We start from the raw sequence: 15815 nt of genomic DNA, 5'->3' as shown, positions 1-15815 counted from the left end.
TCCCCCTAAAGCAAGTGTTTTAGTTTACTGTTTTTATTTATCAACAGGGTATGCTGCTAAAGAGAAGTGGCAAGTCATTGAATAAAGAGTGGAAGAAGAAATACGTTACTCTGTGTGATAACGGTGTACTGACCTATCATCCAAGTTTACATGTAAGTGTGCATGCATTTTACAGTGTTCAAACCCATCTAACAGACGCACAGTGGAGAATCAAACTCCCAGCCTCTGGCTTGATAGCCAGATGACTAACTCACTGAGCTAACCAACCAACTACAAGTAATATGCCAGTTAGAAAATATCTTCAAGATTTTGGCAGTAAAACTCAGTAAGATACTAAGCAGGCATTCTGTCATCTATTGATTTGTCTATATGCCTTTTGCCCACATATGTTTGAAGACTATAATTTCCATCTGTTTATTTAAAGCAGATCTGTTAACATCTTCCTCATATCTAACATTATTCTACAGAATCAAATTATTTCTACCAACATGTTAACATTTTCTAGAATCTCTTTACAAAAGGAGAAAGAAATGTAGGATGCTACAAATACTTTACTAAAGATATGAGTTGCAGAACAAATGTCTCTTTCCAGATGAGTTGTACAGTGGATTTCATTGGATGTTTTCATTTTCTTCTCTCTCTCTCTTTTAATATCAAGTATCTGGCAAGAACAAATAGTTTTATTTACAAGCAAAATAAAGAATTCATTGAAAGCCTTTTAAAGGAGTGGGCGGCATATAAGTTAAATAAATAAATAAATAAATAAATAAATAAATAAATTTATTTATTTATTTATTTTATTTATTTATTTATTTATTTATTTATTTATTTATTTATTTATTTATTTATTTATTTATTTATTTATTTATTTATCAGGTTTGTAAAATGGAGATTACCACTAAGAAAGCCAATATTTGCAGACCAGTGATTGGGACAATTTATAATGTGTACTGCAAGGTCAGAAGACCAGCAGTCGTAAGATCGAATCCACGTGACAGAGTGAGCTTCCGTCACTTTGTCCCAGCTCCTCGCCAACCTAGCAGTTCGAAAGCATGTAAATGCGATTAGATAAATAGGGACACACACACCCCCGGTGGGAAGGTAAACAGTGTTCCGGGTCTAAGTCGCGCTGGCCACGTGATAATGAAAACTGTCTTCGGACAAAATGCTGGCTCTGTGGCTTGGAAACGGGGATGAGCACCACCCCCTATAGTCGGACACAACTGGACTAAATGTCAAGGGGAACCTTTACCTTCACCTATAATATGGGTAGGTTCAGATGAATGAAGATAAGGCGTGAAATAATCTAGATTCAAAATGTTTAGCATCAGCAGTTTAAATCAGACATAAAAGTGCAGTTAGACAGAACAGTGTTCAAAGTAATAAGGTTTTTCTTGACTATTTGTTTATTAATCTCAAGCTGCAGTCCTATCCCCACCACTTGTACTTCACATTTGCCTGGAGGGTCGTAGACTGAGCTGAAGTAAGAATTGAGAAATTCTTCCTTTTTGGTCATATATTCCCAGTTTTCCATCTCTGCTAAGCAGTTCAGCTATTTTTCTCTGACTTTTACTATGCACGTACCTGATGCTTTTCGGATGCTTTTAATGTTTCTTTAATCTCAGTTCATTCTCATTTTATGGCTTCCTAATTCCATCCCTGCAGTTCTCTGCTACTAGTATAAATTCTATGGCCTGGCCTTCCTTCCATTTCCTATTTGTGTCCTTTTTTGTTTTCAGGCCACCTTTGAGCTTTTTGTGAAGCCACATTAATTTTTTTATTTTATTTTATTGCTGTCTCCCACCTTCTTTTCTCGTTGGAATCCTTTTCCTGTTAGGATCTACTGCCACGGGACCTTACTCAAATTCATCACACATGTATGACTACATTCCAGTTTTGTTTCATTTGAAATCAAGAACAAAAGTAGAACATGGTCACTGTCCCCAGAGTTTTCGCCTTGCTATCTCTTTATCAACCAAGTTGTCCCTATGGGTTAGAATCAAGTCCAATATAACTAATCCTCTGGTTTCTTCATCCTCTTAGGATAGGATAAAATTATCAGCCATATAAACCAGGAATTTCTTGGAAGAGCCTTATTTGGCAGAATTTGCCTCCCAGCAGATCCTAATCTTCACTTTTCCAGTCATGGGAGTCACCAGACCAAGTTTCAGTTATCCCTATCAAATTATATTTATCCTTCTGAACTAAGATTTCCAGTTCTTGTTTGTTTCCCATATTCCTGGCATTCTTATATAGTCCTCGAAGGTTGTGTGGATTGTGGTCTGCTTTCCTTCTTTAATTTTTATGAAGATTATTATTGGGCCCCTTTATTTATTTATTTATTTATTTATTTATTTATTTATTTATTTATTTATTTATTTATTTATTTATTTATTTATTTATTTATTTATTTATTTATTTATTTATTTATTTATTTATTTATTTATTTATTTATTTATATACCCCACCCATCTAGACAAATAGTCTACTCTGGGCAGCAACCATTACCCTCCACTTCAGATCTTCAACCTAGAAGGTCATAAGAATGTCTTTTGAGAGAAAGCTGAGCTAAAGTATGGATCGAGCACTTCTCTCTTTTCTTTGTCTTGGGTATCCTTTCTCTGTTTTTTGCTCCATACCGTGTTTCCTCAAAAATAAGCCCTAGTTAAGTGAAACCGCACCCTCCACCAGGGACTCACTGGGATCCTCCAAGTTCAACTTCTTTTAACCCTCCTCTCATTCGGCTCCCTCTTCGGGTGCTGCTGGCAGGGCCGCTGTCACATTGAAGCTGCCACCGCCCTCTCAACTGGGCTTGCCAACTTTGGGCCCCCACCGCCCTCCACACCAACGCTGCCCCCTCCGCTGCCACCATTGCAGCCGCCAACACTGCTGCTGTTTTCTGCAAAACGAACCCAGCGCCTGCCAGCCCCAACGGGAGCCTCAGCCCAGGCACTGCTGCTGGAGGAACGCAAGCCTCACTGTGGCACCTCCCAGTGGCAGCGGCGGAGGAGAAGGCACCCCTGGAGGAAGTGGCTCCAGGTACATTTAAAGAAGGGAGAGGATAACAGGAAGAGAGAGCTTGAGAAAGGGTTAAATAGAAGCCAAACATCCAGGGAATTGGAAGGATGGTAGGCATGGCGGGGGGGAGGGGGGGGACAGGAAAGACAAGGCTGGGAACTTCCATGCTTGATCTCGCGTGTGCTCCCACAGATTAAAAAGAGGACTTGGCCAGATGGGGAGAAAGAAAGAGAAAGGGAGTGTGTGGCTCTGGTAAGTGGAACTTTTGAGGTCTGCCACTGTTTGGGTGCCGCAGCACCCAGAGGGCGCCCCTCCCAACGAGGAAGAAGAAGCCGGCCAGTTTCCCCTTTTGTGCAAGCAGCCATCAGCCGTAGCTGTGTTAGCATCTTGCACGGTGCCCGTTGGGTGACTGACCCACGCTGGGTGCCCTTTCCACCTCTCTTCCTTGCCTCCCTCCCCCATCCCGTGCCACGACCATCACTGCCTTCCCGCTCTTTTCCTTCCCGGGTTGCTTCTTGCCATCAGCTTGCCTCCTCTTCCTCTCCCATCATCATCTTCTTCTTTGCGTCTCTCTGGCCAACTGCACTTTGGCGTTGTGTTGTAATGGAATACTTAATGCACTCATGTGTAGCTTGTTGTACATAAAAAAAATAAAACATCCCCTGAAAATAAGCCGTAATACAGTGGGTTTTTTTGGCAAAAATTAATATCACCCTGTCTTATTTTGAGGAAAAGACAGTATGTAAATGAAGAATGCTTTTTTGTGGCTTTTAGCCTTTCTTACTAACCTCAGTTGATTTCCAGCTAACCTTATCCTGTCAGGTCAGAACATCTGATACCTGAACACCTCCCTAAGAGCCCTTTAGCCCTAAGTGACTTTTATAAATGCCTTGGAAAAATCAGAAGCCCTTGTTCATCACAGCTGCTTTTTATTTCTGGAAGGGTTAATTCCAGTATGAAACCAGATAATACTTCCCGATGATATCTGGGTATCAAGGTATAAGTATAAGGTATAAGCTTTATTCTTCTGTATTGCATCTATGCATGGATCTTCCCAGCATATTTCAGTTTCAATCTCATGCTGTAGGGAGTCGCCTACTACCACTACTCTTCTTTGTGCCCTCTGTGGATGCTGTGATTCTACTTGACGGAGTTTCACCCTCTCTCATGTCCTCCTGCAGGGTCTCCTGTATGTCTTCCTCCGCATGTTGTCTGCCAGACCCTTTAAGAATCTCAAAGCAGTTTTGCGCTTCCACTGGTGAAGAGTGTCTACTGCTTTTGCTGCTAAATGTGACCCTTTTCCATGGTGCATGTTCCACCATGTTTGTCTCTCTCAGCATTTTCCTTCTCTGTTTTGTCTTGCTGTTCTTCCCCCTCCAGTGCCTCCTTTGGCTGTTGTTGCTTGAGAGTTCTGTCCATGTACTCTTCGTCTTCTCTTATAGCCTAAAGCCTGGGCCACTGGCTGCTCCAGTTCTCTCACTTTCTCTTCCAACAGTGCAACCAGTTTGCACTTGCTACCTATGTACACCATGTTGTTCTCAAGCATGAAGACAAACATTGCACACACTTTGCAGGTGTTGTTTCCCTCCGTGATCTCTCTTACCTTTTTACCTCCTTCTGTTTGGCTGGAGTGTCCTTTGCTTTGTCTGACTGTCTTTGATGGATGCTGGGAAAACCTACTAGTATATAACTCCCTGCTTTAGTCTACCTTTACTTTTGTCTTTTCCTCCACTGGACCCCTTCCTTACTACTCCTACTTGCCACTAATGATTTAGTGAAATCTGTTGATAACACAAAATTAGTCTGGTTAGAACAGAAACGGATTATGAAGAGCTTCAAAAGGATCTTGTGAAACAAAAGGAATGGATGCTAACTTGGGAAATGAGATTCCTTACTAGCAGGTATACTTTGATGTATACTGGAATAAAAATACTAATTTCACATAACACATACTGTAGGTATGTGAAAGCAGGCAATAGACTGCAAGGAAGATGGTTTGTGGGATTTTGGTGCATGGCTCAATGAAAATTTTCACTCAGTGTATCTGTGCTGTAAGACATATTCCATGCTAGATGTTAGGTGTTACGCATCCTTCAGTCTTGAAAGACTATGGTAACGTGCTCTGTACGGACGACTTAGAACAGCATCTAGTGTGGCTGAGAAGGCCAATTTGAGAGTGACTATCCCTTCCACACTGAAGACAAATGCAATCTGTCTCCTGTCCAGCTCCCTGATTTTGTTGCTTTCATGACTGCCTCTTTGCCTGGGCCTGCTGGACAAGGGTCTCTTCAGATTTGGAGAGGCCGTGATGCAACGTCTGCCTCCAGGCTGAACGCTCAGATGTCAGGGTTTCCCATCTAATGAGGTCCATTCCTAAGGTGTTCAGATCCTTCTTGCAGATGTCCTTGTATCGCAGTTCTGGGGCGATTTCCCTGCACTAATTCTCCATACAGGAGATCTTTTGGAATCTGACCATGAGCCATTCTCATGACATGCCCGAGCCAACATATACGTTGCTGTTTCAGTAATGTATACATGCTAACACTTCCAGCTCGATCTAGGACTACTCTATTTGGAACTTTGTCCTGCCAGGTGATACCAAAAATCCGTCGGAGGCAACGCATATGGAAGGTGTTCAGCTTCCTCTCCTGTCGTGCACAAAGGGTCCAGGACTCACTGCAGTACAGGAGTGTGCTCAGGACACAGGCTCTATAGACCTGGATTTTGGTATATGTCAGCAGCTTCTTATTGAGCCACACTCTCTTTGTGAGTCTAGAGAACATGGTAGCTGCTTCGCCAATGCATTTATCCAGCTCGACATCTAGGGAATGTCAGAGATCGTTGAGCCAAGGTACACAAAGTCATGAACAACTTCCAATTCTTGTGTGGAGATGGTAATAGAGGGAGGTGAGTCCACGCCCTGGCCCATGACTTGTGTTTTCTTCAGGCTGATTGTTAGTCCAAAGTCTTGGGAGGCCTTGCTAAAACGATTCATGAGTTGGCGGTCTTCAGCAGAGTGGGCAACAATGGCTGCATCATCGGCGAAGAGGAAGTCCCGCATGCATTTCAGTTGGACTTTGGCCCTTGCTCTCAATCTAGAGAGATTAAAGAGCTTTCCATCTGATCTAGTCCGGAGATAGACAACTTCTGTTGCAGTATTTTTGACAGAGAGATTCTTGATTCTACAAATTACCAAGAAGTAAACTTCACTGTGTTGAATAGTACTTTACTCTGTTCTCTTAGCACTCCCATTCAGTATGGTCTCATTAGGGGAAGGAGTGGAGGTAACTTCCCATGCTTACGCTTGAATCCATGTTTTTTTCTGGAGGGTCTCCCAAAATATTGAACTAGACTGAGGGGAACATGGGGCTAAAGAGAGAGAAGAAAGTTGACAAAAATGGTTTGCACACTCTTTTCTGCTATTTTAAATGGGCATCTGGATGTATCAGTGGAAATGTGACATTGTTATAAATATTTCAACATCATTCCTATTTTAACAATATAATCTCCCTGCACATAAAGTAACTCAAACTCTTTTTGAATTTAAACTGAAAATACTATTGCACATTGCTACATAGGAGCATATAAGGGCAATGGGAATAATCACATTGCTACATTCAATATTATTTTATAGATACTGTGTTTTTGACTAAGCTGATAACATGAGCGTAGGTTTCCTGAGGTCTTTCATAGGAAGAGATAATCTTTTTTTTCCCCAGGTGTGCCTGTGGCCCCAACAGAAACCAATCAAGGTGCGATTTATGTTCATTAAATGCTTGTCAAAACTGAAAAATTTTCTAATCAACAGCAATCTAACTGAAGCCTCCTCAATGGCTGGGAGTGTTGCCTCTGCAGTATCGGCTACTTGCCTGTTACAACTCTAGGCTAGAAATCCACTGATGATTACATTAGGCTAAGCTGTGAAGTAAATGAACCATATCTTATTTAGGTGCAACTAGCTTCAGTGTAGTCCTGCCCTGCAGGGCACTTTATAGCATTTTATGGATTTAAAATTGGTGTAGCTTCCCATTTGCTGCAGGGTGCTTCATGTTATGCCTTTGAACTCCATAAGCAAAAGGAAGGGGGTGTTTGCGTTCCGTTCCCCATTTCTCTCTGCATTTCAGCAGTTTTATTTTGCATCTTTTCCAGACAGTATTTTGCAATAAAAATGTCTGACTATATACAGAAAAATTAGAGAGCTCAGCCAGAACATGCAGTGCAAGAACCAGTTTGCAGGATATTAACTAATTTCTTGACATTAACAAATCTTTTCAGTGAAAAAATAGTATTTTGAAAGAAGATATTTAATTTAAAATTACAATTGATAAGGAAGCATACAAACCGAAACTACAACCCCTTGTTATGCAAAATAATTTCAGATAGTTAATGCAACAGAAATATTAGGAGCACATTAAACAGAAAGAACTAAATAATTAATTCATTAACCACATAGTTTGTGCAGAAGTTTTAATTTTCAGAATAAGTAAATTACAATTAATTTTAGCTGATTGGAAAAAAGGAGAAATTATAGATAACAGTTGAGATAAGAAATAAAATTATATGATGGAAGGTTCTCTTTTGGCTTCTGTTTTAGTCCTTCCAATTCGGCAGCTGCAATCCTGTTGCATAATGTGCTTTTGGTAAAGATGATGCTACCACCAGCAGGGGGCATTGCTCCATAATTAAAAACTGTCCTGTGGCTTTTTTAACTCCATGTAGTACTTTTCATTGCATGGAAGCCATGAGAATTGCAGGAATTCAGAAGGAAGTCTTTCTAAAAAAATCTCCCCCTGCCAGTAATGTCATCTACCACCACTGATTTTCAGTAATTGACATTTCCTCCTTTCACCCTGTATTCCTCACAGTTTTCACACAATGAAGTGGATTACAGGAGAACTGGAAGTACTTCAGGAAAGGAGTAGGAAGTTTTTAACAGCTGAAAATCACCTCTTGCCTGTTATGTCATCAGCCTTCCACGGATGTAAATTATAAACTGGATTTCAGCCTCTGTTTTATAATATCTTTTGGGGATCTGCTTGATTAAGATATTCATGGAAGGGACTAGGATGTGAGCCATTGACTAGGATTGTTACAGAAATTTACAGTCTTAATCCAAATATTTAATAAATAATTAATACAACTATTAATCTTTAGAAGGGTTTTTAAAAACACTATTAGATAAATAACTAGAATGTAGTTATTGACTAGCTTAATAAAAGTAGAGAAAAAAAATATTAGCTCCATGTGATTTCAAAATTGTCCAGCAGGGCACAGTATGAAACAATGCAAGGTAAATACTTACAATGCCAGAACTAGTTAGAATTCAGAAAACCTATTCTGATTGTCCCATAAGACATTTAATCATAAGAATTCATGCATATGTTCTGTGGTTTTTGAACTGCTCAGTCTTGCATGCTTAACAGTCTTAAGCTCTGATTCTGTGATGCCTTAGTAAAGCCTGAGCAATGCTCTCCCAGATCAGTAATATAGTATTTTATATATGCTCTGGACCATTTGTAACCATACAAGACATGGAGTAAAAATGATTTTATTTAACTATCTTTAAAAAAAACACAAAACTCATTATACTTAGCAAATACTAGAGCAGTACTTTATTTTTTTAAGTGTTCTTTGAAACTTTACAAATTTATTATGTAAGAACACTAAAGCTAGCTATGTTACTTAGAAAGAAAAGCATAATATATTTTCCACATTTTTGAGTGCCAAAGGAATGTGCGCGGGCACTCCCGTGCCCACGCGCCCACACGCGCCAGATAAAAAGGCAAGGCAGGCTGGATATGGCCCGCGGGCCATACTTTGGAGACCCTTGCTCTAGTGGAAGGCTGTCCTTAATTTGGTATCCCCTGTGCGATCTCCCATATTCTTTTAAGGGTTTCCCCAACCCTGTGCAACAGATTGCAGTCAGTTCACTGGACAGGAAACAAATTTCAAAAAAATAGCAGAAGACAAAAGTAATTACCATCCTGAAACAGGCAAAGAACCATCAGACTCCAAAAACTACAGGGGATTCTTTCTACTATGCTACTTATACGAAGTGTTTGGATGAATTATATTGAACTGTCTAGCCCCTAAAATTGAACCTAACTCCACAACAGGCAGGCTTTAGACCTGGCAAGAGCTGTATGGCTCAAATCTTAAATCTAACCCAGCATATAGAAAATTTTATTTTATTTTATTTTTAAAATTTATGTAACAGCCAACTTGCTTCAAAGGCCACTCTGGGCTGTTGACAGTACAATAAAAAAATCAACAATTGTAAATAAACAACATTGAGTTATATCAACCTGAACTTCAAATAATATCAAGAAATAGAGGTGTACTAAACATTATAACTTAAAAGACAAAACAGTAAAACATAATAAAAGCATTCAAGGTGGTGGGGATCAAATAACTTAGACTGTTAGGTTTTCTGCATTCTGTTGATAGAATAGTCTGGAAGACCTGTCTCAATAACCAGGTTTTAAAAAGTTTTTTAAAGGTCACCAGTGAAGGTGCCAGGTGAATATCAGGCGACAGTTGGTTCCAGCGACAGATTCCATATCAGCCTTATGGGCAGCACCATGTAGAGAGCATGACAATATTCAAATCTCAAGACTACCAGTTCATGGATCAGCATGGTGAGGGATGCAAAGTCAACACAGAGATGCAGCTGAGTGATCTACTTTAGATGTAAGTAGGCGAATTGTACAACAGATGCTATCCGAGTGTCCATTGACTGCATTGAGTCAGCCTCCATCCATTGCCCCTCGTCCACTCTAGTATAGTAGGCAGTTCTCAAAGGATGGGATAACATCCACTGCAGAAGGGTGAAATGAGAGATATAGTTGGGTTTCATCCATATAGTAATGACACAAAACTCCAAAACTTTTTGTGACCTCTCCCAGCAGCCTCATGTAGATGTTAAATTTATTAAAATATTTTTACTCCACCTTTCTCCTTAAAAAGGACTTAAGGTGGCTTACATAATTAAAAGACAATATTTAAATCTGAAAACAATGAGCGTATAAATAACAAAAGGAACAAATACCCCTCTGAGAAATGGCAAACAGAAGTAGTACTAAAAACCCAATCTGATCAGTGATGCATAATAATCCATCTAAAAATCACACTCAGGTAGTCATGGGGAGATGATCACCCCCGGAAGGACACTACAGTTGAGAAACCAAGGAGTGGACACTGACTCCTTAAGTTGCGCTCTCTGGGGCTGGTTTTTGACAAAATACTGGAGCCGGGACAAAGCCAGGCTGCCAACCCCCAACCTTCAAAAGATGATTTTGAAATAGATAAAATAATTGGAGAAGCATTTGTCAACCTTGCAGCAAAAAAATAAGTATAGAAACTGTTTGAAACATATAGTCTGAATACATGTTTCAGCTATTAAGCCCGATATAACAAGGCTTGTAAGTGAAATGCAGCACTAGCCTTCTCATTAACTATAATTATATGAATATATGTTCCCTTTTTTCCCACCCAACTTGTGCTTAATGAGGTACAATTTTGTGCAAGTTATATTCATGTCATTTTCTAGTTTTCATTTTCATGTGATATTTTGTATAGGTGTGTCATATTAATGATTCCATGTCCATGCAATTTCAGTTTCTCCAGCAAGAACTAAGGACAGTAATTATAATAATACTTATTTTCATCATTCCAATAAAAATATTCTAATAGGAGTGTGTGCATCGACAGATTAACTTATTTCTCCCTTCTCTCCAAATTTGAAGACCCTTCATGAGAAACTTTAAATAAGTATATGATGCACTTTAGAGTTTTAAATCTTAATCTGCAGCAACAAAATATATTTAAACAGGGACTATGGTAAAGAAAAAGTTAAGAACCATTGTGATAAACTACTACATGTATTCAGAATGGAAAAGAGAAAAAAGGGATCATTCCAAGAATTCTTTCTAGAAAACAACAGTGTTTTCAGAGGCCCTAATTCTTTTCCCTGTTTATACTATATTACACAAACAGCATAACTTTTGAGGCAAATTGCATTGAGTTCAGAACTTGCCAGACATTATCTATTGCATAGACAATTATATAATGCAGCATGGAACTGATCATATCTATCATGATTTCTGAATTTGGGGCAATTAGCTTCTGAAAATTACACTGTTTTCATAGCTACACAAGAAGATTTGGCCAGAGGATATATTAAAGTGAATTATTCTCATCTTTCAAGAAGATTTATGGATTTAGGGGTGGTGCAAATTGAAATGCCCATAGCAGTCAGACATTGTGCATATGTACATTTGCCAGGATATCTGGAAGTTGTAGTCTAAGAACATCTAGGGCCCCAAGGCTGGCGGCTAGAGATGGAGGTATTCGTATAGGAATAGGAATATCCCCCCACAAGTGCAGATAACGAGGGTCTGGCCCCCTGGGGCCAGAACAACCACTCACGATTTTGCTGCTGCCACTGGCTCCGCAGAGCCTTCCTATCACTCCATTGCTTGCGATGGATTAGCCACTCTTGGACCTGGCAGAGAGGCTTGTCATCCCACCTTCTGCCAGGACTGGCAGCAGCGGCCAAATTGTGAATGGTTGTTCTGTACCCATGGGGCTGGACCCTCGTTATCTGCACCTGTGGGGGGATATTTGTATATGAATACAAATACCCCATCTCTACTGGGGCTATTCTTAAAGGGGCAAGTTCCTTGTATGATGCACTTGGTTGTCCTTTGGAGAACCTCTGCTAGGCTTATGCTTACTGATGAGAGAAAGTCTGTTTTTGTTTGTGGCTAGCTTACATGTTATCCTAACTGCAGCTCTCAAGGAGAAGTGCATGAATACAAAGTGAAACACAATGAAGTACAATGAAATTCTAAGAGCACCCACAAAGACAACTTAAAATAGTGAAAAGCCAAAAACAATAGATACAAAAAGGCTGAAAAATAGTCCCAGAGATAAAAAATAAGGCAGATTTCAGCAGATTACCCATTGCTAGAAGAATATACAAAATACAGTTTTGCCGTGCATACTTCCCTGTTGAGGAGTATTCATTCATTTCATTTCATTCCTTCTCCTTGTCTTCATCATCTACCAAAAGCTAGACTATGACGAAGAGTTTAAAAAGTAGAGTACACCGTCAGAAAAGGACCTGTCCAATGTTCATATCAACTTGTTTTACAAATGCAGGAACAGGTGATACCTTTATTGGACTGCTGAGAAAATAAAACAAAAAATGAAGTTGGCTTTCAATGGTAATTCATTTTCCTCAGACTGTGCACCAGGTTCCTGTGGGCAGTTCCAAAATTATAGGTTTATATTAAAGCCCCAAAGTTTCTTGGCCACTATTGGGGGCCAGGCATAGCTCTTAGATGGAGAGAGCTGTAGTCTGCAGTCTGCAAGACACTTGTTGGGGGAAGGGTGTGGCTTCAGTCCCCTCTTCAGCCAGTGGTTTGGAATTCATGACCCATCTCTCTAAACAAAAGGTGACCAGCACTCTGCCCCCACTTCCCTTCCCCATTTCCACCTTCATTTGAAACTCAAAAGTGTATTTGGCTAGGGGAAACAAGCTGGGTAACAAAAGCATGGCAACCCTCCATCAGAGTTGGGATTAAACATTCAATTTAGCCACCAGAACCAGCCAGTTTCATCCAAATTAAAGCCACGTCAGTAGTTTACCTGGTGGATATTTTCTCCAGCATGCAATGCTGCTTATCTGGTTTCAAGAACTGCGATTTTTAGGAACTCACGTTAGTCTTCAGTTGGTGCTCTGAGAGGCCATTCTGCAGTAACTTAAACATCTCAGAAAAAATCAGCACAAGGCTGTATAATTCGCAAAACAATACAGTATAAATGCAGGGATAGGTGATATCTTTATTGGACCATTAAGAAAATAAGACAAAACAAAAACAAAACATAAAGCAAGGTTTTGATGATAATTCATCTTTCTCACACTGTGCACCAATTTCTCGTGGGTAGCTACAAAATTATATGATTATATTTAAATAAAATTGTTTTAGTAATACAACATACAACTTCATTTGAAGATCATAAGATGTGGTCAGGTTCATACAGGAGGACACGGTTTTTCACATGTTCTGCTCCTAAGCTTTAGAAGTTAGAACCAGCAGATTGACTTGATCCCCAAAGAGACTAGAAAATCCAGCACCTGATGTTAGATCAGTGTAATTTGGTCTATGAAGTCTTACCAGAAAGCAATCTGGGATTTTACATCAGAACCATTTTCCAAATACTCTAAAAGAGTAGCAGTCTAAACTAGATTATGAACACATTCTGTAGGAAGTACAGTTAATATTAATAAATATATTAGCTATTCAGTTTTGCACCTTTATCATATGTGCATATTTAGAAGTGGCTTGTACATAGATAATAAGGAAAGGGAAATGTAGGAAGTATAGACAGAGTGGTAGCCTGGGCAAAAGAGACCTGGGTTCAGATTCCCACTCAGCCATGGCAACTCATGGGGGAAGGCACTGGAAATTATGAAACCACTTCTTAAATATCTCACATACCTTGAAAGCTGTATTAGAGTTGCCATAAGTTAGAAGTGACTTGATGACACTTAACAAAACAGCCAAAAATAATTACATTCTTTGGCCATTCACAGAATAGTTTTTGTTGACAGTATCCTCTTCCCACATGTTCAGCCCCTAAAACACTTCTCTATACAGTGGTGCCTCGCTTTATGATTGCCCCGCATTACGACGAAACTACTTAACGATGATCTTTTTGCGATGGTCTGAATGGGGGAATTTCGTTTTGTGATGATCGGTTCCCTGCTTCGGGAACTGATTCTTCACAAAATGACGTTTTTCGAACAGCTGATCGGCGGTTTCAAAATGGCCACCGGGTGATTAAAATGGCTCCCCATTATGTTTAGGGATGGATTCATCACTACACAGGGAGCGAAAATGGCTGCCGTATGGAGGATCTTTGCTGGACAGTGAGTTTTTACCCCATTGGAATGCATTGAATGGGTTTCAATGCATTTCAATGGGTTTTTTATTTTCACTTTACGATGTTTTCACTTAACAGCGATTTTCCTGGAATGGATTATCATTGTTAAGCGAGGCACCACTGTGTGTTTTTGACTTGAGAGTGTAAATCACTCGAACACAGAAACATCTGGGGCATTCATTTTCCATGCATATCAAATTTTGCCAACCTCTCCAGGCTGTCTTAGGATGAAAAGGTATTTTCCTTGAAGCATGTTATGACTTGGCCCTCTTGGTAACTGCATGTGAGCCACATGTTTAGTGCATTGCTAAATAGGGTCATCAGGGAATTTGCAGTTGTTGTCAGTAATATGCAGATGACACAGCACTTCACATCATATGAAACAAATGAGGTATCTGGATGTTTTTTAATGGGCTGGCTGTGGACCAAAAACCCAGGCTGAATCCCCCAAAAATGGAGTCCCTGGTATGTATGTGGTTCTTGTTTTGGGGAAGTGAATGTTTGCAGCAGTGGGTTGCTTGGAGGTACTCTTGAAGTGAGTTTTGTACTTGTGCTGGCCTCAATGGTTAAGAGTCTTCTCTATCAGTATGAGTAGTTCACCAGTGGTATCTTTTGTGCCAGCTAAAGGGGGATGGAGTGCTGCAAGACCAATAAATCTAGATTCTAAACATGGGTTGCCCACATCACTATAATAATCATCGTCATGGGTGGAGAGTAGTCAGAGGTGGTTTACCATTCCCTTCTTCTGGAAGCACCTTGGGACTGTGGAGCTTGCCTTGAGACCATACCGGCTGCCTCTACTCATAGGAGGCTCAGTGGGGAATCAAACTCCCAATCTTTGTTTTCACAGCCAGATACCTAAATGACAGATACCCAGCCTGCTCCACATCGCTATGTAGATGAAAAATTCCTTACCTCCTCTGGGAGTGGGATTTGCTATACTTAACTGAAGCTGAAGTCTGTCATGTTGATACACAGGGTGGTACTACCAAATAATTAGGTCCGAACTAGTGAAGACCAGCATACAATAAGGGAGGAGATCCTCAAAAGCTATACTTTTTCTGGTGCCCAAAAAAAGTTCCAGAAGGCAGTTGGCAAAATATTCACTGATTTGCACCAGGTAACTAGACTTCACTGGTATTCCACTAGATACCATATTGACTTGTTTGAAGATGAAGTCCAGTGCAGATATCAGCTTTGTATATTGGCTTCCTAACAGGATTAACACAGCCACTGGAAACTAGAATAGTTTCTGTAGAGTGAATTGTTCTGAAAAGAAAGGCCCATAAGGTGACCTAAACATCCCTAAATTTAGAATATTAGTTATTTCATGTACATTATGTTTTTGAATATGGCATAATCATCCTATACATACAGAAAGAAATAGTACCTTATTTTTCCATGTATACAACCCCCAATGTATAAGACACCCCCCTAATTTTGACCCTTGCCGGAGGTGGAGGAGCAGTCAATTGGCAGCCACAGGGCGCCCCTTGACTGCTCCTATGACTCCATCTCCTCTTGCTGCTGCCTCCGACACCTGATTGCCTCCTCCAGCTCACGTTGCTGCCTTGTCCCCTGCCCAAAGGGAGCCCGTGAGTGGCACTGGAGGAGGAGATCTGGCGGCGGCAACACTCAATGGGCAGCAGCGAGAGGCGGCCGAGCGCAGCTGCTCCTTTGCCGCTGCCTCCTTCCATGTATAAGACGACCCTCAATTTTTCCTCTAATGATTTTAGGAAGAAGTGTCATTTTATACACGAAAAAAAAATGGTATTCCTTTCAGCAGCAGCAGCATCTTTCCATTTGAATTATTTTTAAAGTAATTTTACGGATAAATCCTATCAGTT

The 15815-nt window shown here is 40.2% G+C and overlaps 1 protein-coding gene across 11 annotated transcripts in view; it reads left to right on the top strand.

The window, feature by feature from the left end:
* The window catches only part of AGAP1 (ArfGAP with GTPase domain, ankyrin repeat and PH domain 1), a 528918-nt gene that overhangs the window by 258913 nt on the left and 254190 nt on the right, over nucleotides 1–15815 (top strand). For all 11 annotated transcript variants that reach the window (XR_013537918.1, XM_072977375.2, XM_072977373.2 and 8 more), the window contains one exon: nucleotides 48–152. Coding sequence is in view for 10 of the 11 variants with exons in the window: in XM_072977375.2 (XP_072833476.1) it covers nucleotides 48–152 (105 nt within the window). In the remaining variant the exon portion in view is untranslated. The remainder of the gene's footprint in view (nucleotides 1–47; nucleotides 153–15815) is intronic.

This window comes from Pogona vitticeps, chromosome 1, assembly GCF_051106095.1.
Source record: "Pogona vitticeps strain Pit_001003342236 chromosome 1, PviZW2.1, whole genome shotgun sequence".
Taxonomy (NCBI): domain Eukaryota; kingdom Metazoa; phylum Chordata; class Lepidosauria; order Squamata; family Agamidae; genus Pogona; species Pogona vitticeps.
Note: the sequence above shows the minus strand (reverse complement) of the source record. Positions and strands in the feature narration are given on the sequence as shown.